Here is a 27,022-nt window from a genome sequence, read left to right on the forward strand (position 1 = left end):
TTTCATATTTTTTTCCTTGTGTCTTTGTGATTTCATTTTGTCACTTAAATCTTTGATCCATTTAGGCTTTATATTGGTATGAGGAGAATAGAACCAACTTTTATTTTTTTCCAGTTGGCTCAACAGTTGTCCAAACACTACCTGTTGAACTATTCTCCATCTCCCCCCACCCCCCATTTGAAGTGCCACCTTTTATTACACACTACACTACAGTATGTATTTGAATCTAGTTTTGTATATTCTGTTCTATTGATCTATCTCGACAGGCTTGCTTTTGAATTCCGACTCCCTCACAAAATTACCTGTGGTCATATTTCATTGACGAAATATAGATACAGTCAAAGAAATAAATCTAACTGTAGCTGGCACCTATACCCTTATTCTTTGCTTACCTCACCTTCCATTACAAAGGAAAGGATGTCCCTGCTCCTGTCCCTGCTTCTGTTTTGTTCCTGGTCCCAGTTCTTCTGGTCCACTCCAGAACTTTGCTCCTAGAGTTCACCCTGTCTTCCAGATCATTAATTTCTGCCTCTCTTGGATGATTGTCTTGCAAACATCTCTTAATAATATTTAAAAAGCAACCAAACAAAAAGCCCTTTTCCTAACAGCACCTTCCCATTATGATTACATTCATTTTAAGAGTAAAAATCCATTTCTGTACCTTCTGTTTTTCTTAACCCAAACCCACCCTATTCCTTTTTATTTTTATTTTTGAGACGGAGTAATGCACTTTTGCCCAGGCTGAAGTGCAGTGGTGCGATCTTGGATCTTGGCTCACTGCAACCTACCTCCCAGGTTCAAGCGATTCTCATGCCTCAGCCTCCCAAGTGGCTGGGATTACAGTCATGCACCACCCACCCCATTCTTACCTCAGTTGGTGAAATGACTCTTCCCAAGGTTACCAACAACCTCCATCTTGTACAGAATTAGTTCTCTTTTTGTCTCTTATTATATCTCACCTCAGTATCAGCAGGACTTAAGCCAGCCAGCTTTGGTGACTGACTATGATCACTAGATTTCCTCCTGCTGAACTAGCCTGTTGAGTTGTTTCAGGGCTCTTTCCTCTGCTGCTTTCTTTTATCCGTCTTCATCTTATCCCTAAGGAAGCTCATTCAGTTTTGTGACTTTAAACATCATCTGTGAACTGCCATTCAATTTTTTTTCCATCTCTACCCTCATTCCTGAACTCCAGACTAGAACATTTAGTTTTTCCTTTCAACTCTAGTTGAAAATGGCTAGACAATGTGCAAGCAGAACTTGGGATTTCTTTCCCAGACCTATTTCTTCTTAGTCCTTCTCCATCTTAGGTAGTGGTGCTTAACATTCAGATATTTGGGACAAAAACTTAAAGGTTAGTTTTATTTTCTCTCATCCAGTCAATCAGGAAGCCCTATCAACTGTTTCTCCAAAATGTATCCCAAATAACATAGTGGTTAAGAGAGCCAGGCTGCCTCCGTTTAAATTCTGGCTCAGTCTTGAGCAAGTCGACATCTGTGACCCAGATTCCTCATCTGTTACATGAAGTTAAAATAGTATATACCTCCTAGGATTGTAAATATCTGAAATGTAGTACTCAGCTGAATTAGTATGTGCAAAGTGCTCAGAACAGTGCCTTGCATTTCATGAGTGGTCAGTAAATGTTCGTTGTCCCCAGTATAGATGGTATTAGTCGTTATACTGAAACTAGTAATACCGTTACTGCTACTGCTCCTGTAGCCCAAGCTTCTGTCCTCCCTTGCACGGACTACTGAGATTGCCTCTTGTACTTTCAACTCTTGGCACTTCTGTCCATTCTTTACATACCAACCAGGATAATCTTTTAAAAAATACAGATCTTGCATGCTTAAAAACTCCAGAGGCTTCCCATTGCAGTTCTAGTAAAACCCACTTAATGTGACGTTCAAGGCCTTTTGTGATTTGGCCTCTGCCTGCCTGCCAATTTTACCTCCTCTTACATTCACTACGTGCTATGGTTTAAATGTGTCCTGCAAATTTCATGTGTTGGAATTTTTTTTTTCTTTTTAAGACAGAGTCTCACTCTGTTGCCCATGCTGGAGTGTAGTGGCACGATCTCGGCTCACTGCAACCTCAGCCTCCCGTGTAGCTGGGACCACAGGTGCCTGCTACCATACCCAGCTAATTTTTCTGTATTTTTAGTAGATACGGGGTTTCACCGTGTTGGCCAGGCTGGTCTCCTGACCTCAGCCCACCTCAGCCTTCCAAGGTGCTGGGATTACAGGCATGAGCCACTGAGCCTGGCCATGTGTTGGAAATGTAATCCCCAAATGCATGTGTTGAATGACGGTATGGCTTTGGGAGTTAATTGGGATCAGATAAGGTCATCAGAGTAGGGCCCCCATGATGGGACCAGTGGCAAACAAACTCTTGCCCACTTGCCATGTGATGCCTTCCACCAGAAGCCATGTAGATGCTGCTACCATGCTCTTGGGCTTCCCAGCCTTCAGAACTATAAGAAATAAATTTCTTTTTAAAAAAATTAATTACCCAGATATTCTGTTACAGCAACAGAAAACAGACTGACACTAGACTTTATCCACTCTGGCCTTCCTCTGGTCCCTAGCAATTCTCCTGCCATGCTCCCCACTCCCACCCACTGCCAAGGTCTTTGTACTTGTTATTCCCTGTGTCTGGAATGCTCTCCCCTCGGAGCTGACTGGTTTCTTCCAAACGTTCAAGTCTCATCTCAAATGCCACCTCTTCAGAGGAGTCACCCCGGACCATCTGGTTGAAGTAGCTCCTCCCCAATTACCACCTTATTTTTTCCATTGTACTTAGCAAATAATGGGATTTGCTTATTTGTGTGTGTGTTTGTCTTAAGTTCCACATAGGCAGAGGCTTTTGCTTGTTTATCATTAAAAACGGCATCTAGACCAGAGCTTAGGAGTTAGGTGGTGGAGTGCCAAGTCTTTTAAAATGGGGGTCAAGTAGTGTTTCCTTGGCGGGAGCATCTTTTCCTAGATAGCCTCTTAATAGTCTGGAATGTGCAGCTCACGGTTATTAGGAACTGTTTGCACTTTGGAAAAATGTCCTTGGAAATTTCTTCCTTTTCAGTTTCTGAGTCACAGATTGTATTTTAAATTGTTCTAGAAGCAAAAGTGTTTTAACCCAGTTGTAGTGACTGCTAGGTGTTTTCTTTTGAACACATACACGCAAATGCGCACACACACACATACACAAAACTCTTGGAGTATTGATATGGTAATGTCCCGAGCTCATGTAATATGTACCGTTTCAAAAATAAGACAGATATATTAGCTGTGACATGATTATAACTGCCAGCAAGGAAGGATCATAAAAAAGAGGTCACTTCCTGATTTTTTTAGGAACACCAGCAACAGCATGCTTCATAAACTGGCTTAGATTTGGTATCTTTCAGTCTTTTAGTCAGTCACCTGCAGTGTATTGTAATTTTCACTGTTTTTGAACAGTGATAAGCACTCACAATCTAATGGTCATGTTCTTCATACCCAGGTAAAAGAAGGGCTGAATTTGCATTCGTTGATTTAAATCGAACTCTTAGCCCATAAGTGTAAATTTTTTGCCATACACTTAACAGTTCAAACTGCTTATGCTAAAATGCTTATGATACAGTAAGAACAGGATGAAAAATCACATTTATGTATACATAATCTCAGTTATGCTAAATGTAGATTGAAAGCAGTCTCCAAGGAGGTATGTTAGCCTGTTCATGTTGTTAAGTGAACGACAGGATTATGGGGGTTTTTCTTAATATTTTTCTGTATTGGGCAAACAAGCATGTGGGAATGATTTCTGGGTGGGGCCTGAAGCCATACCCAGCTCTTGGGTGCCCTTTGCAGCTAGTATGTGAGGCACAGACCCATGGCAGATTGTCCTGGCCCTTGCTCATGATTGAACCTCTACTAGCAAGAGCTACTTTATACCAGTACAGCCCAAAACCAGGGGTGTCCAATCTTTTGGCTTTCCTGTTTACATTGGAAGAAGAGGAATTGTCTTGGGCCACACGTTAAATACACTAACGATAGCTGATGAGCAAAAAAAAAAAAAATCGCATAATGTTTTAAGAAAGCTTACGAACTTGTGTTGGGCATTCAGAGGGCAGCATGTGTCCCAAGGGCCACAGGTTGGACAAGCTTGGCCTAACACATTCCTCAAGGTTAGGTCAGACTGCAAACATTTGTGTATTCATTCATTTAACACTTTTGCACTAAAAGGCTGATTTGCCAGTCATGTTATTTACATTAAGCAGACCGTTAAATCAAATGGACATGCCCCAAACTCACTGCTTCTAGTATGCTAGAGAAGAAGACTCATATTAAACAACTATTAAGTTGGTACAAAAAGTAATTGCGGTTTTGCCATTGAAAGTAATGGCCAAAACCACAGTTACTTTTGCACCAACCTAATACATATGCAGGCAATTTCAACTTGTGATAAGGGTTATGAAAGAAAAGTTATCAGATGGCTATCTGAGAGCTCAGAGCAGAGTAGAACCTAATTTAGGTTGAGAGTTTCAGGTAAGACTAAAACCCAAAAACCAAGAGGAGTTAGCCAGATAGAATAAGAATATGCCAAACAGAGGAAGCTGCATGGCAAAGGCCAAGAAGCATAGAAGAATGAAGAGCAGGAGACCAGTATGGGTCTGATACAGCTGAGCTAGGAAAGATTGGCCCAAGATAGGGAGGGAAACAGGAGGGACACGGTTCTGGGAGCTGCAACGTAGGAAAGCTGTTTATGTCTGAAACAAGTCAAAGAGTTGCTGAAGACAAGGAGTACAACACCCTCAACCCCCTAATAACAAAGTCTCTTTGCTTGGATCTCCACACACATTCAGAGTGTTTGTTGTGGCCTCAGAGGATCTTTTCTAAGGCCAAGTAAGCATGACCAAAGGTAACTGGATGCCATTAGTGCACATCACCACTACACCTTCTGTAAGAACCTGGCTTCTTCACACTGAGTATAAAAATGTATTAAACAATGCATGCTCTGAGAAAAGTGAAGACATGCCAAATGCAAGTATTTAAGATAGATTGGCCATCCACCCCAAGAAACAGATGTTCCAGTAATCTGTTAGTTGGGGTATACAATGTTGGATTCTGTTGATAATTCTACTACCAAGTTGTTGGGATGTGATGTCTTCTTCTATAAAATTGTAGCAAGTAAGCCTTTCAGTGAGGTCCTTAATGTGAGGCATGATGTAGTAAATGCGTTAGCAGTCTTTTTTTTTGGTCCCTTGTTTCTTACTCAAAAGAAACATCTTGGCCAGGGTGGCTCAGCCTATAATCCCAGCACTTTGGGAGTCCAAGGCACGTGGATCATTTGAGGCCAGGAGTTCAAGACCATCCTGACCAACGTGGCAAAACCCTGTCTCTGCTAAAAATGCAAAAACTAAACAAGCATGGTGGTGCGCACTTGTAGTCCCAACTACTCAGGAGGCTGAGGCACAAGAATCGTTTGAACCTGGAAGGTGGAGGCTGCAGTGAGCTGAGATCATACCACTGCACTCCAGCCTGGGTCACAGAGCGAGACTCCATCTCAGAAAAAGGGAAGAAACATCTCTTTAATTATTGCCAATATAGATTAGTGTGAAAACAAAGAGATCCTTTAGCCTGCTCTCATGCCTGTGTGGATATATTGCAGTTGATACCCCATTATTGTCAGCATGCGGTTGTACTGGGAAATTTTCACTTTTGATTATAGCTCATTACTAAAACCCAACTATTTTAAGAGAAATGCCCTAGAGTCATAGGCTTGTTTTATTGCCGTGGTTTCTGATAAGTGGTTCATGGTTCTTCCCCTCAGTGAGCATACTTCATTTGCCATTCTGTTTAAAATCACTACAGATTGAAAACTAGTATATTGAACTCTAAGGACATATCTCTTTCCTGCACTGGAATTCTGAAGAAGAATGTACTGAGCATTACTTATTCTTTCATTCTTCTTAGATTCTTCCTAATCCTTTGGGGAAAACTTCGACACGAGATGGCTGCAAATAAGCCCAAGGGTCAGAATTCTTTGGCCTTACACAAAGTCATCATGGTGGGCAGTGGTGGTGTGGGCAAGTCAGCTCTGACTCTACAGTTCATGTATGATGAGGTAAGTGCTAATTTTATAATGGATCAAAGTTTAGGCTTTCAGAGAGTGTTTCTCTAGCTTAGTTTTGGTGCTATTTTTTATGGATTCTTTGAATCCTTGAAGCTACTAATAATTTTTTTTTTTCATTTTTGTGTTTAGAGCCAACATCTGTATATAACTTGATTTAACAAGTCGTGAACTTAAGGTCCTTAAAAACCTCATGCTTTAAAAACAAAACTAAACTAAAAACAGTATCCATTTTTGAGTAATCTAACTTTAGCTTTTTTGTTTTTAGGTTTTATTGGAGATTCCTATCTTTAATTAATAGAAGTGGTGGGTATAATACTTAATAGAGACTGGAGGTTAACATATATAAAATATCTTTTAATAACCTTGATTAAAAAGTCAGTTATTTATTGTGTGTTTGGCATGGCATTGCAGTCATCATTAAATAGGTAAAGGTCATGTCACGAAAATTTGTGTTACTACACAGGTTACAGATTCATATTCATGTAATTTATATCAGACCTTAATATCCCTGAGTTAAGGTGTAGCCTGTATACAGGAATATAGTCCTTCCCTAGAGGACTGTTACCAATTCTTAATGATTTAAGAGTTGGTAATCCAATGTAAATATTTATCCTCACTTCTGTTTCCTCCCAATAAAAACCAGGTTTTATGGCTGCAGAAAACTTAGTCCTCATAACAATCTTGTGTGGGAGATGGTGGTATCCCCATTTTACGGATGTGAAAACGGAACCTCAGAAAGTTGCTGAACTTTCCCAAGAAAAGTGATCTGTGATGAGCAGCAAACTGTTAAACCTAGTCTTTTGACAAAAAAATCCCTACAGATTTTTCCCACCCCCTGTCCTTTATCTTTTTTTTTACCTTTTATTTTTTTAAATAGAAACCAGGGTCTCGTTCTGTTGCCCAGGCTGTTCTCGATCTCCTGGGCTAAAGCAGTCCTCCCACCTTGGCTTCCTAAAGCTGGAATTACAGGTGTGAGCCAGTGCACCCAACCCCCCATGTCTTTTTCTACTGCCTGTGTCTCACCATTCTTTTTACGCACATACATAAAACCCTTAAATCTATCAGTTGCCATGCTTGTTAGTGACCGAATTAAAAAGTTTAGGGAAGGCGTAAGCAGGAGAATCACTTGAGGCTATGAGTTTAAACCAGCTGGGCAATAAAGTAAGACCCTATGTCTGTGAAAAATTTTAAAAATTAGCTGGGCATGGTGCTGCATGCCTGTTTTCCTAGCTACTTAGGAGGATGAGGCAGGAGGATCGTTTGCATTGGAGGTTACAGTGAGCAATGACTGTGCCACTGCACTCCAGCCTAGAAAAAAAAAAAAAAAAACTGTCTTTTTAAAAAAAAAAAAAAAAAAAAAAAAAAAAAAGTTTATGGAGAGAGGATTGAAATGTTACTTTAAGTGAAATTACTGATTTATTTGTTCAATTCTGTTTTTGTTCTAAGAGCTAATCTTCTCTCAAACTAATCCTTAAATTAGTCTCCTCCTTGACAATAAGGAAGCCAAAAGTAAAAATATTCACATGCCTAATCTTTTTAAGATAACATCTCGCTCTGTGGCCCTTGCAATGGTGCAGTCTCAGCTCACTGCAACCCCTGCCTCCTAAGGGAGGCATTTCAAGCCTTCCAAGTAGCTGAGACTATAGGCATGTGCCACTCTACCCAGCTAATTGTTGTATATTTTTGTAGAGACAGGGTGTATCCATCTGTCCAACACTGCTATTGAGAACTACCTGAGACTGGGTAATTTATAAAGAAAAGAGGTTTAATTGAAAAGAGTTCTGCAGGCTTAACAGGAAGCATGACTAGGAGGCCTCAGGAAACTTACAATTGTGGCAGAGGATGAAGGGAAAGCAAGCACATCCTCACCTGTTGGAGCAGGAGAGAGTCTGAGAATGAGGGGGTAGGTGCCAAACACTTTAAAAACCATTAGATCTCTTAAGAACTCACTATCATGAGAACAGCATGAGAGTAATCCACCCCCATGATCCAATCACCTCCCACCCAGTCCCTCCGCCAACGTTGGGAATTACAGTTCAACATGAGATTTGGGTGGGGGCACAGAGCCAAACCATACCATGGGGTTTTGCCACATTGCCCAGTCTGGTCTTGAACTCCTGGGCTCAAGTGATCCACTCACCTCAGCCTCCCTAACTGTTGGCATTACAGGCATGAGCCACCACACCCAGCCCACATGCCTAACTTTTAATGAATGACTAAGCACATTAGCATGTAAATGTGGTAGAATGTTATTTGACTTTTACAGTTACAAATACACTGTGTCCATTTTAAAAATAATTATTTATTGAGTATCTACCATGTACCAGACACTGTTGTAGGCTTTAGAGATACAATGATGCATATGCAGGGTTCCTGCTCTGAGGGGTTAAATTCTAATGACAGGATACAGTCGTAGCAAATAAATAAGAATATTTCAGGTAATGAAAATATTTATAAGAGCTAATAAAAAACCCACAAATGTCTCTGTATACGTGAATACATGTTAACATCGATATCAAAAGATAGGCCAGGCATGGTGGTTCACACCTGTGATCCCAACACTTTGGGAGGCCGAGACACTAGGATTGTTTGAGCCCAGGAATTCAAGACCAGCCTGGGCAATATGGTAAGGTCTTGTCTACATACATATACACATACTTATCATCTACCTGCCTACCTACCTACCAGTTTATCAAGGTATATTAAAGTGAAATTTATGGGGCTGACGACGGGAGTGAGAATGTAAAGTTGTTCAATTGTACTATTTAAAAGTTTGGGAAGAAGTCTCATAAAGTTTAAGATTTTACTTTCTATAGAGTAGTATAAATCACTTTATTGACTTGGTTCATTTTAGAAAAAGAAAAAATTTAATGATACTTCCAGTGCTTACCAAAATATTGACTTTTAAGTTATTTTCACAATTCTAGCATGAAAATTTATATTTAGAGTCACATAGAAAAAAAGGTTCTTATAGATTTGGTAAAATATATGTGTAATAGTTTTTGCAGGTTTTGTGTTTTAAGGAAGAAAAGCTGTTTCAAGCTGTAAACAGCCTAGAGGTAATAATTCAGCCCTCTCTTTTTGCAAATGAGAAAACCAACAGATTGTCTATAAAATTAAAATTGAAATTAATGTAGTTTTGGAAACTGGGTAAAGGATATACAGAACTCTTTGTACTACTTTGGCAGCTTCACATGAATTTATGATTATTTCAAAATAAGAAGTTTTAAAAAGTAAAAATAAGAATTTACAAATTGGTGTGTTTTTATCTTTTCTAGTTTGTGGAGGACTATGAGCCTACCAAAGCAGACAGCTATCGGAAGAAGGTAGTGCTGGATGGGGAGGAAGTACAAATCGATATCTTAGATACAGCTGGGCAGGAGGACTATGCTGCAATTAGAGACAACTACTTCCGAAGCGGGGAAGGGTTCCTCTGTGTCTTCTCTATTACAGAAATGGAATCCTTTGCAGCTACAGCTGACTTCAGGTATGTCCTAGAGTAATGTTGTTGCTTGTGACATACTATATAACAATTTCTTCCCCAGAAACAAGTAGACAACCAGAGGTTCTCACTTGTTAGTCTTTTACTCTATCTCTTAATTGTGTGTATTCCCTTTTTGATATCAGTATATGACTCTACTATGTTAACATACACACAGATATTTAGGATACTTTGCATAATCTTACAGCTATCCCAGTGTCAGCTGTATTAGAGCTTGATTTTGTGACAGCTTCAGTTACCCAGAGTCTATGAGTTACTGAAGTATTTGTCTTTAGTGTAAACTACTACTGCCATAACAGTTCATACTTAGAGCACATAATGGAGCTTACCCAGGTTTTACATCTTTCTCTGTTAGTTCTGGTTTCTCAGCACCTATGTGATACTTAGATCACATAATGGAGCTTACCCAGGTTTTACATCTTTCTCTGTTACTTCTGGTTTCTCAGCACCTATGTGATGCTTAGCAGGCACATTGCCATCCTCCTCAAAATACAGGTGCCCTGATAGTGTAGACTGAATTTTTTGTTTTTTTTATTGCATGGAAACCTTCAGAATGAATAAATTTTTGAATAGAAATAGTATCACTGTAGATGGGCACATTAGGTTGTTATATATTATTTTTAATATTTATTATTTAATCCAAATCTGGCACCCATTTGGTTTTAGAGGAGTTGGTTTTGGTGAAGGGGAAAGAGGTTCTCCTCTTTAAGAGAAATTTGGCATAGAGTTCTTGAGTGGTCTTGCAAATACTCCATGCGTAAATCCAAAGTGTTCTTTAATTAAATGATGCATATTTTTATTTCTCTGTTAAGTATGCTTGATTATGGAGAACAGAAAAGAAGCATGTAATATATCCTCTATTTTCAAGATTCACACAGCCTAGATGAATATATAAGGCATGTAAGCAAAAGCAATTTAGTGACAAAGTAGAAAACATGTGCAGTGGTTAGTACAGAGGATCCGGAAGGAGAAGGAAGCTGGGAAACCTTCATGAAACAGATGAGCTTGAAGAAAAGAGGGATTTTCACAGTAAGGAAAGAGGGCATTTCAAGTGGTAATGCAAAAAACTAAACCAAGGCTTATACAGAGCATTCCTTTTTATGTGCACTTGAAAATCTCAAGAACTTATTCTAAGAGAGCATTCTTTGCAAAAAGCATGTACTTGAGAAACTTTGAAGTATAAATTTATCATAAAATAAGGTTTGTTGGTTTCTATGAGGAAGAAATTTCATATATGATGACATGCAAAGGATGGCAGACCCTGGTAACTTGTAATTGTGGGAGATATTTTGAAAGTCATAGAAATGCCAATGCTTATACATTCAGTGTATATTTGAGTGCTTATAATGTAGCAAGTCCTGTTCTGTGTAATGGAATAAATGTTATCACCATAGTCACCAAAGCCAAAGTGATATCTCAAGAGAATAAGGTATATTCATGCCAAGAATCTTGGGCTATTACTGTTACAGAAAATAAGGACAATTCATTGCCCTATGGTGTACCTCTAATATGTTGCCCCTGCCATAAATAAAAATGACTCTAGTGACTCACCAACAATAGGAAAGGCTTTTTTGAGAAGATCTGAATGGTTGTAGTAGGCACTCCACGTGGTCTAAATGGCAAGGGTAGCACAAATATCAGCTCCTCTCCTTAGCCTTCCTGGTCATCTCTGTGATCCACAAAATCCATTTATTCCTCGTCTGTATATGTGATGTCCTTGCTACAGCTCCAGTATCATGGTTAACACACTCTTATACTGAGCTAGATTTATCTGTGTTTTCCCCAATAAGGTCAAAACTCTTGAGAGCAGGACGCATTCCTTGTTTGTCTCAGTATCCTCAATACGTATATATGACATAGTTGCTAGCATGTAATCTACACTAAGTACATGTTTTGTAAACATTTGTTTTAATTCAAAAACCCTTACCTTTTAGTTCTTACTTTCCTATGTCAAAAATGAAGAAGTTGGACCAGATTGTACTTTCCTAGTCTGAAATTCTATAATAGCCTCTAAAGCTGTTATTTAAAGGGAGTATTACATTAAGCAAAATGTGTACAAAGTTTATACATATAGGATTACCCTTCTCTGACATCCAGAAAAGTTGCTAATAAAACCAACCTATTAACTCTAAAAAATATTGTCTTCTCACCTCGGAACCCAGTATATCCAGGTTTTCTATGGCCATGTTTCTGTTAGCATCAGTCACACTATAGTTTTTCAGTGTTGGTTTCCCTGCAGTGCATGACTCAGAGTAGCTTTGTAGGTATTTATTAAGAAATAAATGAGTGACTATATATACACACATATGACCCAGAGTTGCTAGAGTTACAAACACCTGAGTCAGTCTCACCTTCCAAGTGGTGAGATTGGGTGGCAAGTCAGCTGTCGTTAACAGCCTAGGAAACTGGTTAAGAAAGTCACAGCAAGCCCTAGAAAAAGATTGTGATTGGCCAAAATCCTCTTCACAAGGACAGCGTTTATTTAATAGTAATCATGGTGAGAGTTGACATGGTTTTTGTAAGAAATCATGTGAGTAGTAGGAAGCATCATAGCACCGTGTAGTGCTGTACGTCTTAGTGTACATCACCCAGATACCGTGCTTGACATTTTTATTTTCTAAAAGGATATGTAAGATAAATTAATCAGTGAAGAATGGAGTTGACGTCCTCTGTGGCCCATAGTCTATGTGGCTTATAGTCTATTCACATTAGAACTGAGAGTTCAGGTCCAAAGAACTTCTCTGAGTGTTGAATGTGTTAGAATGTTCCCTACATCATGATTAATCAAGTGAATGAAGTAATAACAATAGTAACACTACCTCATACTCATGCAAAACTTACCAGGAGCCAGACTCTGTCCTAAGCATTTACATATATAAACTAGTTTCTCAAACAACACTGTGAGGTAGATACTACTGGATTTCATAGATTCTAAGATGTACATTTTTTATATTTTAACATCTCTCAGGGCTGTGTCTCATGATATGGGTCCATATAGTTATAATTGCCAGCAGTTTTTCTTGATAGTCCATAAAATAAGATTGAGAACTAGTGATGCCTTAAATTTGATTTTTTTTAAAAAGTGACATCTAAATTTATAAATGAAGAAACTGAAATGCAGGGAGGTTTAGTGGTTTGGCCCCAGGTCGTGCAGTCAGGAATAGCATAGAGTTAAAATCCAGGAGGTATGCCTTCATATTCTCGTGGTATCTATTGTACATGTTCATTGTGTGCTCTAGAGTTGGATTTTTCAGTCCTATTTCTCCTGAAGTGTGACCCTGAGCAAGTTAACATAATTTCTCTGTGCCCCAGTTTCCTTATCTGTAGCATAAGAATAATAGTGATGCTAACTTCATGGATTTAGGTAAGGATTAAATGGGAAAATGTATATAAAGTACTGAAAACAGTGTTTGGCACATTGAGAGCACTGAATAAAATGTTAGTGGTAGTATTGTGGTGGTATTTAGGAAACATTGTCCAAGAAGCACAGAATAGAATAATTTGAAAATAAGTCAAGAAGAATATTTGTCCCAGTTTCTTAAGCGTCACTATAAAATGCCTGCAGCCAGGCACAGTGGCTTATATCTGTAATCTCAGTACTTTGGGAGGCTGAGACGGGTAGATCACTTGAACTCAGAAGTTCGAGACCAGCCTGGACAACATGGTGAAACCCCATCTCTACAAAAAGAAGAAAAAAATTAGCTGGGTGTGGTATAGATGTGCTACTTTAGTATAGGTGTGCTACTCGGGAAGTTGAGGTAAGCAAATTGCTAGAGCCCAGGAGGTGGAGGCTGCAAATGAGCCATGATCACGCTACTCCACTCCAGCCTGGGTGACAGAGTGAGACCTTGTCTCAAAAAAAAAAAAAAAAGCCTGCAAACCAAGTGTACTTCGCTGATTTGCCATTCTGACATCCCTTTAATTTTCTCATTTTCTCTTATTCTAAAATATAGTCGCCCCTCTATCTGGGGGCAGTTGGTTCCAGGACCCCTTGTGGATACCAACATCCAAGTTTCTTCGATATTCAAGTCTCTTCTATAAAATGGTGTGGTATTTGCTTATAGCCTATGCACATCCTCCCATGTACTTGAAGTCATCTCTAGATTACTTTTAATATCTAATACAGTGTAATTGCTATGTAAATAGTTGTTATGCTGCATTTTAAATTTTGTTTTACTTTTGATTGTGGCATTTTTTTTTGGTTTTTGGTTTTTGATTTTTTTTTGTTTTTTTGTTTTTTTAAGACAAGGTCTTACTCTTGGTCTCAAGGTCTCAGACCAGAGTACAATGATGTAACCATGGCTTACTACAGCCATGAACTTCTGGGCTCAAATGATCAAATGATCTTCCTAAGCAGCCAAGGCTACAGGTGCACACTACCACAGTCAGCCAATTTTTTTTTTTTTTTTTCCTATTTTTTAAAGAGACAGGGTCTCACTATGTTGCCTGGACTGTTATTGAACTCCTAGCCTCAAGCTATCCTCCTGCCTCAGAATCCCAAACTGCTGGGTTTACAGGTATGAGCCACTGCACCTGGCTGTTTGGGAATTTTTTTCAGTATTTTTTATTTGCAGTTAATTGAGTCTGGATACAGAGAGCTGACTATACTTATGTTCTTATAGCTTCAACAGCTCTTAATAATTTCAGAAGAGAACCATTTTTAAGGTTGCAAATTAGTGAACCTAAGTCTTAGAGATTTCTTTTTGTTTGTTGACTTTATAAGAAAACATTTTTTCCAGTAGATTAATAATGAGTTAACATTTTTTTAAATGTTTACTCTGTGCCATGCAGTTATAAGCACTTCACATTTAACCCTCATAGCAACTTTATAAGGAGTATCATTGTTAGCTCCATTTTATAGATGAGGAAACTGAGATAAGGAGTACTTTGCTCAGAGTCACATGACTGGGAAGAGCAGAACCATGGTACTTTAAAACTGATGACACTTTCACAGTGGATAACTTTCCTCTAAATGCAAAATCTGTGCTCAAGATCTGACTTCTAGTAATTTCTGGCACATTTGGGTTTTAAAAACAATTGGTGGGACCCTTGATATGATGCAATAAGAATAGCACTCTAAATCTCCCAAGAACCTGTAAGTGTAGTTTAATCATGAGAAAAACATCCAACAAATCCCAATTGAGAGATATTATACAAACTGCCTGCCTACAGTCCTCAAAACTATCAAGGCCATCAGAAACAAGAAGAGTCTGAGAACTACCACAGCCAGCTTGGGGCTAGAGATATATGACAATAGTAAATGTCATGTGGTGACCTGGATGGGCTCTTGGAACAGAAAAACGATGTCAGGCAAAAAGCAAGCACATTTGAATAAAGTTTGGACCTTAGTTGCTAATACTGTATCAATATTGGTTCATTCATTGTGATACATGTAGCAAAGCAGGAGAAGATCTTAACAATAGGGGAAACTAGGTGTAGGGCAGACAGGAACTTTCTGTACTATCCTTATAATGTTAATATTTCTTTTTCATTTTCTCTTACCCAGGGAGCAGATTTTAAGAGTAAAAGAAGATGAGAATGTTCCATTTCTACTGGTTGGTAACAAATCAGATTTAGAAGATAAAAGGCAGGTTTCTGTAGAAGAAGCAAAAAACAGAGCTGACCAGTGGAATGTTAACTACGTGGAAACATCTGCTAAAACACGAGCTAATGTTGACAAGGTAACATGTGACTCTCTTTACTAGTGTGTCATGCTAAAATAGGTTGGCTTGCTTTAACTTGACTCCATTTTGTCTAGAGTCTGTGAAACTTTCAAATAGAGATTTTAATATATGTTGCTTTTTATCATCCCTGAATGTACAGATACATGTTAGGAATTTTACTTCACCTTAGCTTCCCAACAGACATTAAAACATGAGACACTGCAGCTAAATGTACTTTTTTTTTTTGTAAAATACTGATGGCATTCCTGACCTTTTTTTCCCCCCTTTATCCTATTGGGGCTTTGGATAATATAGAAGGAATTGTGTGAGTCCCAAGATTCCAGCACCACCAAATGTTCTCATCTCTGACCTGATGCCTGCCCAAACCCACTTAAGTTCTTAAAAATAAGGGTACCTCCCAAGATGAAGAAACCCTCAGATAAGAGCATTTTAAAATCTCTCCTGCCAGTGTACACTCCCCACCCTCAATCTTTGTCTTCTCCTGAAAGAGAAAGAAAGGAAAGGAAATCCCCTGCCCTCCTTTCTTGTCTTCTCTCTTTGTTCAGAGTGGCCCTTCCTGAAAACCAGATGTGGAACACCCCAAGTACATTTCATCTCGCTGCGCTAGACCAGCTCCAGTATCTAGAAAGACTGCCCAGTAGGCTGAGGTAACACAGGATCTTAAAGGCCTCTAAGTGGGCCTTTCTTCAGCCTGCAAATATCTAAGCTCTACAGTAGTGCCTCTCAAACTCTACTTGAGAATTGTCTGTAAATTTTGATAAACACACATTCTTGGGTCTTAACCCCAGAGATTCAGATTCATTTGGTCTGGAATGGGGCTGAGAATTTGCACTTCTAACAGGTGGCGCATGTGCTTGTAGATCTGTAACCCTGATCCAGAAAGTACTAGGTTAAAAAAAAGTTGGAGATTTGTTCTGTTATTTTGCTGTAGGTCTTAAAACAGTGTCATTGCTGTCTTAAGCTTATTAACTTTTTAGCACACTGTCCGATTCCTTTAGGTCCAAGATAGCTGTACAAAATGAGTACTATAGATTTCTATTTAGGATACTAGTTTTTTCTAAGGTTAAGACTAGGGCAAGAGAGAGAGAGAGAGAGTGTGTGTGTGTGTTTCTTAAATAACAGTTATTTCTCACAGATCTAGGGGCCAGCAAGTCCCAGATCAAGGTCCTAAACAACATGATTCTGGAGAGGGCTTTCTTCCTGATTTGCAGGAAATATCTAACACCTTCCTGCTGTCTCTTCATATGACACAGAAAGAGAGATAGCTCTCCTCATTCTTCTTACTAGGATACTGATCCCATCACAAGAGCCCTACCCTAGTGACATAATTACCACCCAAAGGCCCCATCTTTTATTGCCGTTGCATAGGGGATTAGGATTTCAGTATATGAATTTTAGGGTGACACAAGCATTCAGTCTATAGCATGCCCTGTCATATTTTCCTGGAACCGTGGTTTCTGCACAAAGTAAGTAGGGCTTGGGTATTTCAGTTAGCTTCCATTTGGAAATGGGAACAAGAATACCTGCCTTCATAGGATTATTGTAAAGATTAAATGAAATCACATATGTAAAATGCCACAGCCTATGCCTGACCTATAGTAAGTCATTAGAAAATTACAGATTTAAAGAGACAATTTGTAGGGGAAATTTTTTCAAGTACTAATGAAAATATATTTTAAGATTGAGGGTGTTTGAGGTTTTGAAAGGCAACATTGAACATTCCCATAGCATATATATACTTTATTTTCTCCTAATTGATGTCTTGAGCAGGTTGTAGAACACACTATGAAAACTATTTGAACCTGAGGGGAGTGTAGAAGAGATGCAGACACTGACAGTGTTGTTACAACACAAGCACTGTGTTGTAACAGTCCTTGTGGAGGTCATCTGTTGGCATCAGAGGCCCTGGGAAGTATGGTGTATGCATTATCACAGCTCTTACAGGACAGTGAGAAAATGACCAAAAACAGCAACAGGCATGTCTTAGAAAGGAAACACAAATGACCTTTAAACTAGAAAAGATGCTCAGTCTCACTTATAAAAAGGGAAGTACAACTTAAAAATATAGTGAGATGTCCTTTTTTTTACCTGTCACTTTGGGAGAAAAAGGCAAAGAGGTTGAGAATAGAATATACTGTTGGTGAGAGAATAGAAAAACAGGAACCTCTCATGTTGGTGGAAGGGCAGCTTTGTGCTATCTATCAGAATTATGACCCAACAATTTAAGTCTTAAAAATGTGTGATACAGACAAATCATGCACTCACATATAAATGTATGTTCAGTGGTAGTCAGTGGAATGTTAACTGTGTGGAAACATCTGAAGCATTATTTTTAGAAGCAAAAGACTGGAAATATCCAAGTGCTCAATAATGGACTAGTTTAAATAATGGAGTATTACCCAACCATTAAAAAGAAATGAGGATAGAACTAAATGTGCTGATATCAAATGATCTTCAGTTATAAAGTAAGTGAAACAAAGTGCAGAGTGGTGTCTGTAGTTTGCTGCCATGTGTTTTGAACACACATACATACACATTATCTATGTACATATCATAAGGATATGTAAGACTCTGGTACCTGTGGTTGCCTTCAGAGAATTAAGTCACAGTTTATGCTCTTTTCACTGTAAATAACCTTGTGACCTTTTTGCCATATTCATGGACACTTGGCCCTCAAGCAACACAGGTTTGAGCTGTGCAGATTTTTTTCATAGATGCAGTCTGCCCTCCATGTCAGTGGGCTCTGCATCCACAACCAAATGCAGATGGAGAATACAGCAGGATGTGAAAACTGCGTATGCAGAGGGCTGGCTTTTTGTATCCATGGGTTCCACAGGGTCAGCTGTGGGACTTGAGTAGGTACAGATTTTGGTATCCACAAGCGCATCCTGGAACCAATCCCCCACAGATACTGAGGTACAACTGTATTACTTTTTCAAGAAAGAAAAAGATACAGGGTTGTTTTAGTTACTATGGCTGTGTAACAAAGGACACCCCAAAACCTTTCTGGATAAAACAATTGTTTATTCTGCTGATACATTCTGTGGCTAAGAATTTGAACAGGGTACAGTAGAAGTGGCTTGGCTTTGCTCTGTAGTGTCTGATGCCTCAGCTGAAAAGCCTCAAGTCTGGACACTGGAAATACCTAACCTTAGGTTCTGAAGGCTTGTTCACACATGTCTGGCTCAGCCAGTTGATGCTGGCTATTATCCAAGGATGCCTCAGTTCCTCTCCAGGTGGGTTCCTCCATGTGGCCTTCTCCCTGTGTGTTAGTTTAGGCATCTTCACAGCATAGTGGGCAGAGCCTCCAAGGGCAAGTGTTAGAAGAGAATAAGAACCAGGCAGAAACCATCCAGCCTTTTATGACTTAGTCTTGGAAGTTATGCAGCATTATTTCAGCCTCTTGCTACAGGTTGGAGGTAGTCACAAAGTCTCACCTAGGTTGAGAAGGGAGAGGAATCAACTTCACCTCTTGAGGGAAAGTGGCAGAATTCTGGAAAAGCACATAGGAAACATTGCTGTAAGTAGTTTAAGATAATACAGTCTGCACTCAGTGGTCACCTCTCCAAAACAGAATTACATTAAACAAGGCTGCTTGTAAAATGAGGTGCAAATCCATACTGAAGACTATAATTTTGTGTACTGCTACATCCTTTTAGAGTGGCTACCAGATAAAGTATCTCAGTGGCTATGTAAAAGTCATTTGCAGTAGCTATTCCATTTCCAGAATTAGGTTATACTTGTCTTTGTGGTTGTTTTCCTGAGGAAATAATCTAATAGTCAGAAGAGCTAATATTTATTTGTGCTTATAAGAGCCAGGCACTATGGTAAGTACCAACTATTTAATCCTTAATTGTGTGACACATAGATAGTCTTCTGATGCTCATTTTTTAGATGAGGAAGATGAGAGGTGTGGGAAGATTACATAACTGGCTCAAGGTCACAGGATTCGTGGTGGCATCTGCTGCCTCTAGGTCTGGCCAACTCTGGTGCTCACATTCTTTCTTAGCTATTCTACTCAAAACAATGGTTGAGGCCAGCCACGGTGGCTCACACCTATAATCCCTTTACTCTGGGGGGGCCAAGGCAGGCAGATTACTTGAGCCCAGGAGTTTGAGACCAGCCTGGGCAACATGGCAAAACCCCATCTCTACAAAAAGTACAAAAATTAGCCAGGTGTGGTGGTGAATGTCTGTAGTCCCAGGTACTCAGGAGGCTGAGACAGGAGAATTGCTTGAGCCCAGGAGCTGGAGGCTGCAGTGGGCCCAGATAATACCACTACCCTCCAGCCTAGGTAATAGAGCAAGACCTCATCCCAAAAACAAAACGAAACAATGGTTGGAATAGCCAGTGTTTTCCCATTTCTTATGTCATCCACTACTAGAAGCCTGATCACAAATTTTCAGGAATAGCAAGTGTTATTTCCTTCTATTAAATTGCAAAATGTCATGCTTTGTCACAGAACAAATGCTAGCTCTCCATAAGATCATTGGCTGAGGCCTTATCCTCATCTGGATTCCACATAGACCATTGGGTAAAAGTTTCAAAGATGCAGATTTTAAACCTACTCATGAAAAAGTATCATAGCCACCAGAGCTGGGGCATGGCATGTCTCAGGAGGCCACGCTTGTCACAGAGGGATCACCCTAAGGCTAGAGGATCTGGGCAAACCTACTTGTATACTCATTGGATTCATTCAATGACCTTGTTAGTACCCTTCTAGCTAAATGCTCTGCTTCTTAATTCACAACTTCAAGGTTGCTCTTGATTTTTTAAACATCTTGGCAGAACAGAGAGAAGTTGAACTAGTATTAACAGATGTCCAAAGGGGCAGTGTTATTTATTATGTCAAGAATATCAGTTTTATGTTGAGGAGAGAATTTTGGTAGAAATATACTGTATTTTTTGGAAAATACCATATTTAGGTTTTTTCACTGTACAAGTAATACGTGGATACATACTATGTAAAGAAAAATTCATAATACAGAAACATAAGGAGGAAAAGTGAGTCACTTTTCTCCCATATTTCACTCCCTTCCCCTCCCTTTTAGTAACCAGTGCTAACACGGGTGTGTCTTTCCAGATGTTAAAAGCAGGCATACATATCTCTAAGAGGAAGTTTGTGTTTGCCTGTTTTTCCCCCTAATATTAATAGGATTTACATACACACACACACACACACACACACACACACACACACACACACACACTATTTATATCTGTATGTACAGTGCACATTTCTGTGGTTTGCTTTTTAAATTTTATGACAAATCTCATAGCTCTTCCATGTCACTGCATATAGATGTATCCACATTCTTTTTAAAACCACAAAGTATTCCATGGTTAAGCTTTCCCATAATTTAGCCATTTTCCTGTTGACATTTGTTTGTTACAGCACTGTTTACAATAGCCAAGACACAGAACCAATACAAATGCCAACAACAGAAGAATGAATAAAGAAAATGTGATAGATATACACTATGCAATACTAGTCAGTCATTGAAAAGGATAAAATTCTGTCATTCATGGCAGTATGGATAGAACTAGAGAAAATTAAGTGAAATAAGCCAGGAACAGGCAGTTAAACACTGCATGTTCTCACTCATATGTAAAAGTTTAGAAAAAGGTTGATCTCATAGAAGTAAAAAATAGAACAGAGGATACTAGAGGCCGGAATGGGAAGGATAGGGAGAGATTTGTTAAATTATACGGAATTACAGCTAGATAGGAATGAGCTCTAGTGTACTATACTACTGCAGATGACTATACTTGATAATATATAGTTTCAAATACCTGAAAGGAGAATATTGAATATTCCCAACACAAATAAATGATTGAGATGATGGATATGCTTATTAACCTGATCCGATCACTGTACATTATGTATTAAAACATCACTGTGTGCTCTGTGAATATGTGTCAATTAAAAAGATAAAATTCAATCAAAAATAAAATTTGAAGTTAAACCTTCATATAGTATCCTTTTCTTAGTGATTTATGTGCATTAGAAAGCAGTACTGGGAATACTCTAATAATTACACTTAGTTAGAATTGAGACCTCCTGCCCTAGCTAGTTAGTCAGAGACTTGAAACAGAGGTCTTCTGAAATTCCTGATCTCTGGGGAAATAGAATCACAACCAGTGGGGGCAAGAACTAATGTGTTTTATGTCATCATTGTGTTTCATTCTGTTGCATACTCGTGTGTGTGTGTGTGTGTGTGTCTAATATGCTCAGTTTTTCCCTTTAACCATTTATACTTCTTCATGTTGGTCCTATGTCTGTTTGACTCAGCCCATTCATTTTCAATAGCTACCTTGCTTTCTGATTTAAAATGTATACTTCTTCAGATCAGGAATCAGCCATTCATCTAAGGAACTCAGGTTCTGTTTAAGAAGAATGGTATTTAGCAGACACAGCATAGGTACTTAATTTGCTTGTTGCTGTTGGGTTGTCACTTTTCAGTGAATAGTGCTAGGAAGTAGGTATTATTAAAAGAAAAGAAATATGTGATCATGTTATTTCCAATTCAAATTTAACATTACAAATGTTTACCTCTTTGATTTTGTACTTATATCTTTTCTCTTACACTGAAAATCTTGGTTCCTAAATTACACTAACATAATTCCTTTGCATTAGTCTTCAGTGTATGTAAAATAGTTCCAAAAGAGCAACATTGCTGTCACGAACAAACTACAAAATGAAGTTTGGCTGGGTGCGGTGGCTCACACGTCCCAGCACATTGGGAATCTGAGGCGCGTGGATCATCTGAGGTCAGGAGTTTGAGACCAGCCTGGCCAACATGGGAAAACCCCATCTCTACTAAAAATACAAAAATTAGTCGGGCGTGGTGGCTCATGTCTGTAATCCGAGCTACTTGAGAGGCTGAAGCAGGAGACTCTCTTGAACCCGGGAGGCAGAGGTTACAGTGAGCTAAGATTGCACCATCACACTCCAGCCTGGGCAACAGAGACTCTGTCTTAACCAAAAGAAAAAAAAAAAAAGTTTAAGATTTGTCTCTGTTGTTGTTGTTCTTGTTGTTTAATTGGAATTTTGTTTCTACTTTTATCCGTAGCATCTATTCTAAAATAAATGATTTATATGCTATGTTTTATAGACCTTTGAAATAATTCCACTGTATGACTGTTGTCACCAACTTGGAATATAGTCAGTGTTGTTTTTTCTGAGATTTTTTTTTTTTTTGGTGGGGGGTTTGGGTTCTGGGCTTTGGGTTTTGGGTTTTTGGGTTTTTGGGGTTTTTTTGAGATGGAATCTCACTTTGTTGCCCAGGCTGGAGAGATCAATGGTGTGATCTCTGCTCACCGCAACCTCCGCTTCCTGAGTGCAAGTGATTCTCCTGCCTCAGCCGCCCGAGTAGCTGGGATTATAGGCATACACCACCACACCTGGCTAATTTTTGTATTTTTAGTAGAGACAGGGTTTTACCATGTTGGCTAGGCTAGTCTTGAACTCCTGACCTCAGGGAACCCCTTCCTCGGCCTCCCAAAGTGCTGGGATTATAGGCATGAACCAAAATGCCTGGCCAGTCTTACTTGTTTTAATTTGATTTTCAATTTTTAGGGGTTGTATTTTATTTTTACTTATTTATTTTTTTTCTTGAGACTGAGTCTCACTCTGTTGCCCAGGCTGGAGTGCAGTGGCATAATATTGGCTCACTGCAACCTCTGCCTCCTGGGTTCAAGCGATTCTCGTGCCTCAGCCTTCCATGTAGCTGGGATTACAGGCACACACGACCACACCCAGCTAATTTTTGTATTTTCAGTAGAGACAGGGTTTCGCCATGTTGGCCAAAGTAGTCTAGAACTCCCGATTTCAGGTGATCTGCCCGCCTCAGCCTTCCAGAGTGCTGTGATTCCAGGCGTGAGTCACCATGCCTGGCCTAATTTTATTTTTGAATACGTAAAACACCAATGTCTCTAAAGTAGAAATTCTATAACAAGATATATTCAGAGATGCCTCACTCTTCCTTGTACTCTCCTCTCTTCTTGAAAATGAAGTTGATTATTAGGGTTTGGTTTATCATTGTTCTTTGTGCAAGGGCAAACAAATACGTATGTACTCCTGCCACACACACACACACACACACACACACACACACACACACACACACAGAGGTAGCACTCTATCTGCTATTCTGTACCTTGCTTTTTTCAGTTAGTTTTCACTAGAAAACTAGAGGCGCATTAGGAAAGGCCGCATCAGTCATGATATAAACACGCTTCTTTACTCACAGCACTTATTATCACTTTAATATTTCTTGCTTATCTTTAGTCTTAATGAGTTTTTAAATTCTATAAGTAAAAACTTATTTTCTAAAATCCAGAATTCAAAAGTGATCATAAAGTTATTCCTCCTTTTATCATATACTCTCAGGTATTTATGTGGAGTGTGAGTGTGTAGCCTTCCAGACCCTTCTATGTTGGAGAACAGAGGAATTTGTTATTGAAATTTAACTTTGAATTGTTACACTCATAATTTTTTTAGTTACTATGCTACTATCTCATTATTTACCAGTTCCTAGACATCAAATGAAAACTGATAAATTCTCAAATATAGAGTAACAAAGTTGTTTGGTAGTATCTGGTATTAAGATGATAAAGGAATAGTCAGCTTCGTTTCTAAAAATGGAGCTGAAGAAACTAAGTTATGAAATATAATCAAATTACTAAATATAAGTTTAAAAGTATATGTATGTGTGTATACATACATAAATATATAGATATATAGATATATATTTTTTTTGATACACAGTCTCACTCTGTCACCAGGCTGGAGTGCGGTGGCATGATCTTGGCACACTGCAACCTCCGCCTCTCGGGCTCAAGCAATTCTCCTGCCTCGGCCTCTCGAGTAGCTGGGACTACAGGCACATGCCACCACGCCCAGCTAATTTTTTGTATCTTTAGTAGAGATGAGATTTCACCATGTTGGCCATGATGGTCTCAATCTCCTGAACCTCATGATCCGCCCACCCCAGCCTCCCAAAGTAGGCATGAGCGACCACGCCCAGCTATTAAGTGTATATTATTAAATACAAATTAATAAAATACATTTATTGGTTATAAAGTACTTAGATATAATTCGTTGAGTTTTGTCTTTGGGGCTATCATCACCTTATAGCACTTTTTAAATTTTTGTCTTGAAAACTGGAACAGAAAGATCAGGTTTTATTAAATATGAACATTTTTACCATAAAGTGTAATTCAGAAAATTTCCTGCATTTCTTCTTTTTTCAAGATACTAGGAAAATCAGGCTTTAGTTTTATGTATTCCTCTCTCTACTCCCAAACAAAAGCTCTTAAATATTTATTCTTCTATTATCTACAAAGTTTACTGCTATGATTTGGAGAAGTGCTAAGTTCATATGCCTCTTTGCTTTATTTGTCCTATTTTTTTTTCCTAGGTATTTTTTGATTTAATGAGAGAAATTCGAGCAAGAAAGATGGAAGACAGCAAAGAAAAGAATGGAAAAAAGAAGAGGAAAAGTTTAGCCAAGAGAATCAGAGAAAGATGCTGCATTTTATAATCAAAGCCCAAACTCCTTTCTTATCTTGACCATACTAATAAATATAATTTATAAGCATTGCCATTGAAGGCTTAATTGACTGAAATTACTTTAACGTTTTGGAAATTGTTGTATATCACTAAAAGCATGAATTGGAACTGCAATGAAAGTCAAATTTACTTTAAAAAGAAATTAATGTGGCTTCACCAAGAAGCAGAGTTCAACTTATTTCATAATTGCCTACATTTATCATGGTCCTGAATGTAGCGTGTGAGCTTGTGTTTCTCGGGCAGTCTTTCTTGAAATATTAAATAAAGAAGTGAGATGGGGTGGGGAGTAGGAGGAAAGGTGACTTCCTCTGGTGTTTATTATAAAGCTTAAATTTTATATCATTTTAAAATGTGTTGGTCTTCTACTGCCTTGAAAAATGACAATTGTGAACATGATAGTTAAACTGTACCACTTTTTTAACCATTATTATGCAAAATTTAGAAGAAAAGTTATTGGCATGGTTGTTGCATATAGTTAAACAGAGTAATTCATCTGTGAATCTGCTTTAATTACCTGGTGATTAACTTAGAAAAGTGGTGTAAACTTGTACATGGAATTTTTTGAATATGCCTTAATTTAGAAACTGAAAAATACCCGGTTATATCATTCTGGGTGTGTTCTTACTGACACCAGGGGTCCACTGCCCCATGTGTCCTGGTGAGAACATATATGCCCAGCATGGAGTACAGCTTTTGTATAGAAGATTCTTGAGAAGTAACTGTCCAAATTTAAAATGTGTGCCATACTCTGGTTCTTGAAAATAAGATTCCAGAGCTCTTTGATCGCTTTTAATAAACTGCAAGGTCATTTTAAATGAAGGGCCAGCATATACTTATAAGATCATTTTCAACTGCGAGGATTCAGCACCAGTTACTTTGGAATGAACCCTCCTTTTCTCTAAGATGCTGGTCCCTGGAGATTACTTTCTGCCAGTGGTGAGCATGTAAGTGTTAAGTTTTTAATCTCCTGGGAGCAGGGCACAGGAAGAAAATGTCAGTAGTGCTAATGCATTTTGCACTAGAACACTTCGGGGAAAATATTCATGCTTGCCATCTGTTCATTTCTAAATTTGTACTCATGAAGTTACAGTTTGGTACAGGAATTATTAGGAGTAATTCTTGTCTGCTTATGTTCATAATAAAGAACACTGTAGCTACATTTTCAGAAGTTAACATCAAGCAGTCAAACCTGGGTACAGTGCAGAAAACATGTGTGGCACACACTGACCAAACATTAGGCTCTGTCACCATTGTGTGGTGTTCCTGCTGGAAGAATTCTAGCACGCTATTTGGGGACATAACTTCAGTGGGAAATATGCCACTTTCAGATTTTTTTTTTTTTCCTTTTTTCGGTGGGGCTAGGACAATTGATTTAACGCAGTATTTTTTTCTTTTTGCTCAGTCCTAATTTCAACAGGTCAAAGATGTGTTCAGGCATTCCAGGTAACAGGTGTGTACGTAAAGTTAAAAATAGGCTTTTTAGGAACTCACTCTTTAGATATTACATCCAGCTTCTCATGTTAAATATTTGTCCTTAAAGGGTTTGAGATGTACATCTTCCATTTTGTATTTCTCATAGGCTATGCCGTGTGCAGAATTGAGGTTACCAGTGTAACACTGGCCAGCGGGCCCAGCAATCTCCATGTGTACTCATTACAGTCTTATTTAACCAGGGGTCCTAACCACTAACATTGTGACTTTGCTTTGAGACCTTTCCTCTCCTGGGTACTGAGGTGCTATGAAGCCAAATGACAAAGATGCATCACGTGTCTTAGGCTGATGCCACTACCCAATTTGTTTATTTGCAATTTGAGCCATTTAAAGACCAATAAACTTCCTTTTTTAAAATGTTTGTGGTGTTACTTGATGTTTACAATATAATGTGTAACATTCAAATGTACCAACTGGGGCGTCTTTACCAAACAACTACATCTTTTGAGCTCTCAGTTTGGAGATTTCTTTTGTGTAATGCCAGATTTCCTAAAACCAGTATCAGCATTGCTCAGATTTAATGAAGGCTCAGAAATGGAAGGACTCGTATACAGGTGCACTGAAGATACTCTGTGCGGTCATGAAATGACAGATGTGTACATTACTTATAGAATGCTACTAAACTCTAGAATGAATAGGTGACAGCTTTATATTCATTTTCTAATC

The 27,022-nt window shown here is 38.7% G+C and overlaps 1 protein-coding gene across 3 annotated transcripts in view; it reads left to right on the top strand.

The window, feature by feature from the left end:
- RALA (RAS like proto-oncogene A) overlaps positions 1 to 26,717 on the top strand; it is an 82,855-nt gene extending 56,138 nt beyond the window's left edge. For all 3 annotated transcript variants that reach the window (XM_017506159.2, XM_017506160.2, XM_017506161.2), the window contains exons 2-5: positions 5,946 to 6,096; positions 9,384 to 9,592; positions 15,114 to 15,288; positions 24,714 to 26,717. In XM_017506159.2, the coding sequence (XP_017361648.1) occupies positions 5,983 to 6,096; positions 9,384 to 9,592; positions 15,114 to 15,288; positions 24,714 to 24,836 (621 nt within the window). In that variant the 5' untranslated portion in view covers positions 5,946 to 5,982 and the 3' untranslated portion in view covers positions 24,837 to 26,717. The remainder of the gene's footprint in view (positions 1 to 5,945; positions 6,097 to 9,383; positions 9,593 to 15,113; positions 15,289 to 24,713) is intronic.
- The last annotated feature ends 305 nt before the right edge of the window (positions 26,718 to 27,022 follow it).

The sequence above is a fragment of the Cebus imitator genome, unplaced genomic scaffold (genome assembly GCF_001604975.1).
Source record: "Cebus imitator isolate Cc_AM_T3 unplaced genomic scaffold, Cebus_imitator-1.0 Scaffold349, whole genome shotgun sequence".
NCBI classification, from domain to species: Eukaryota; Metazoa; Chordata; class Mammalia; order Primates; family Cebidae; genus Cebus; species Cebus imitator.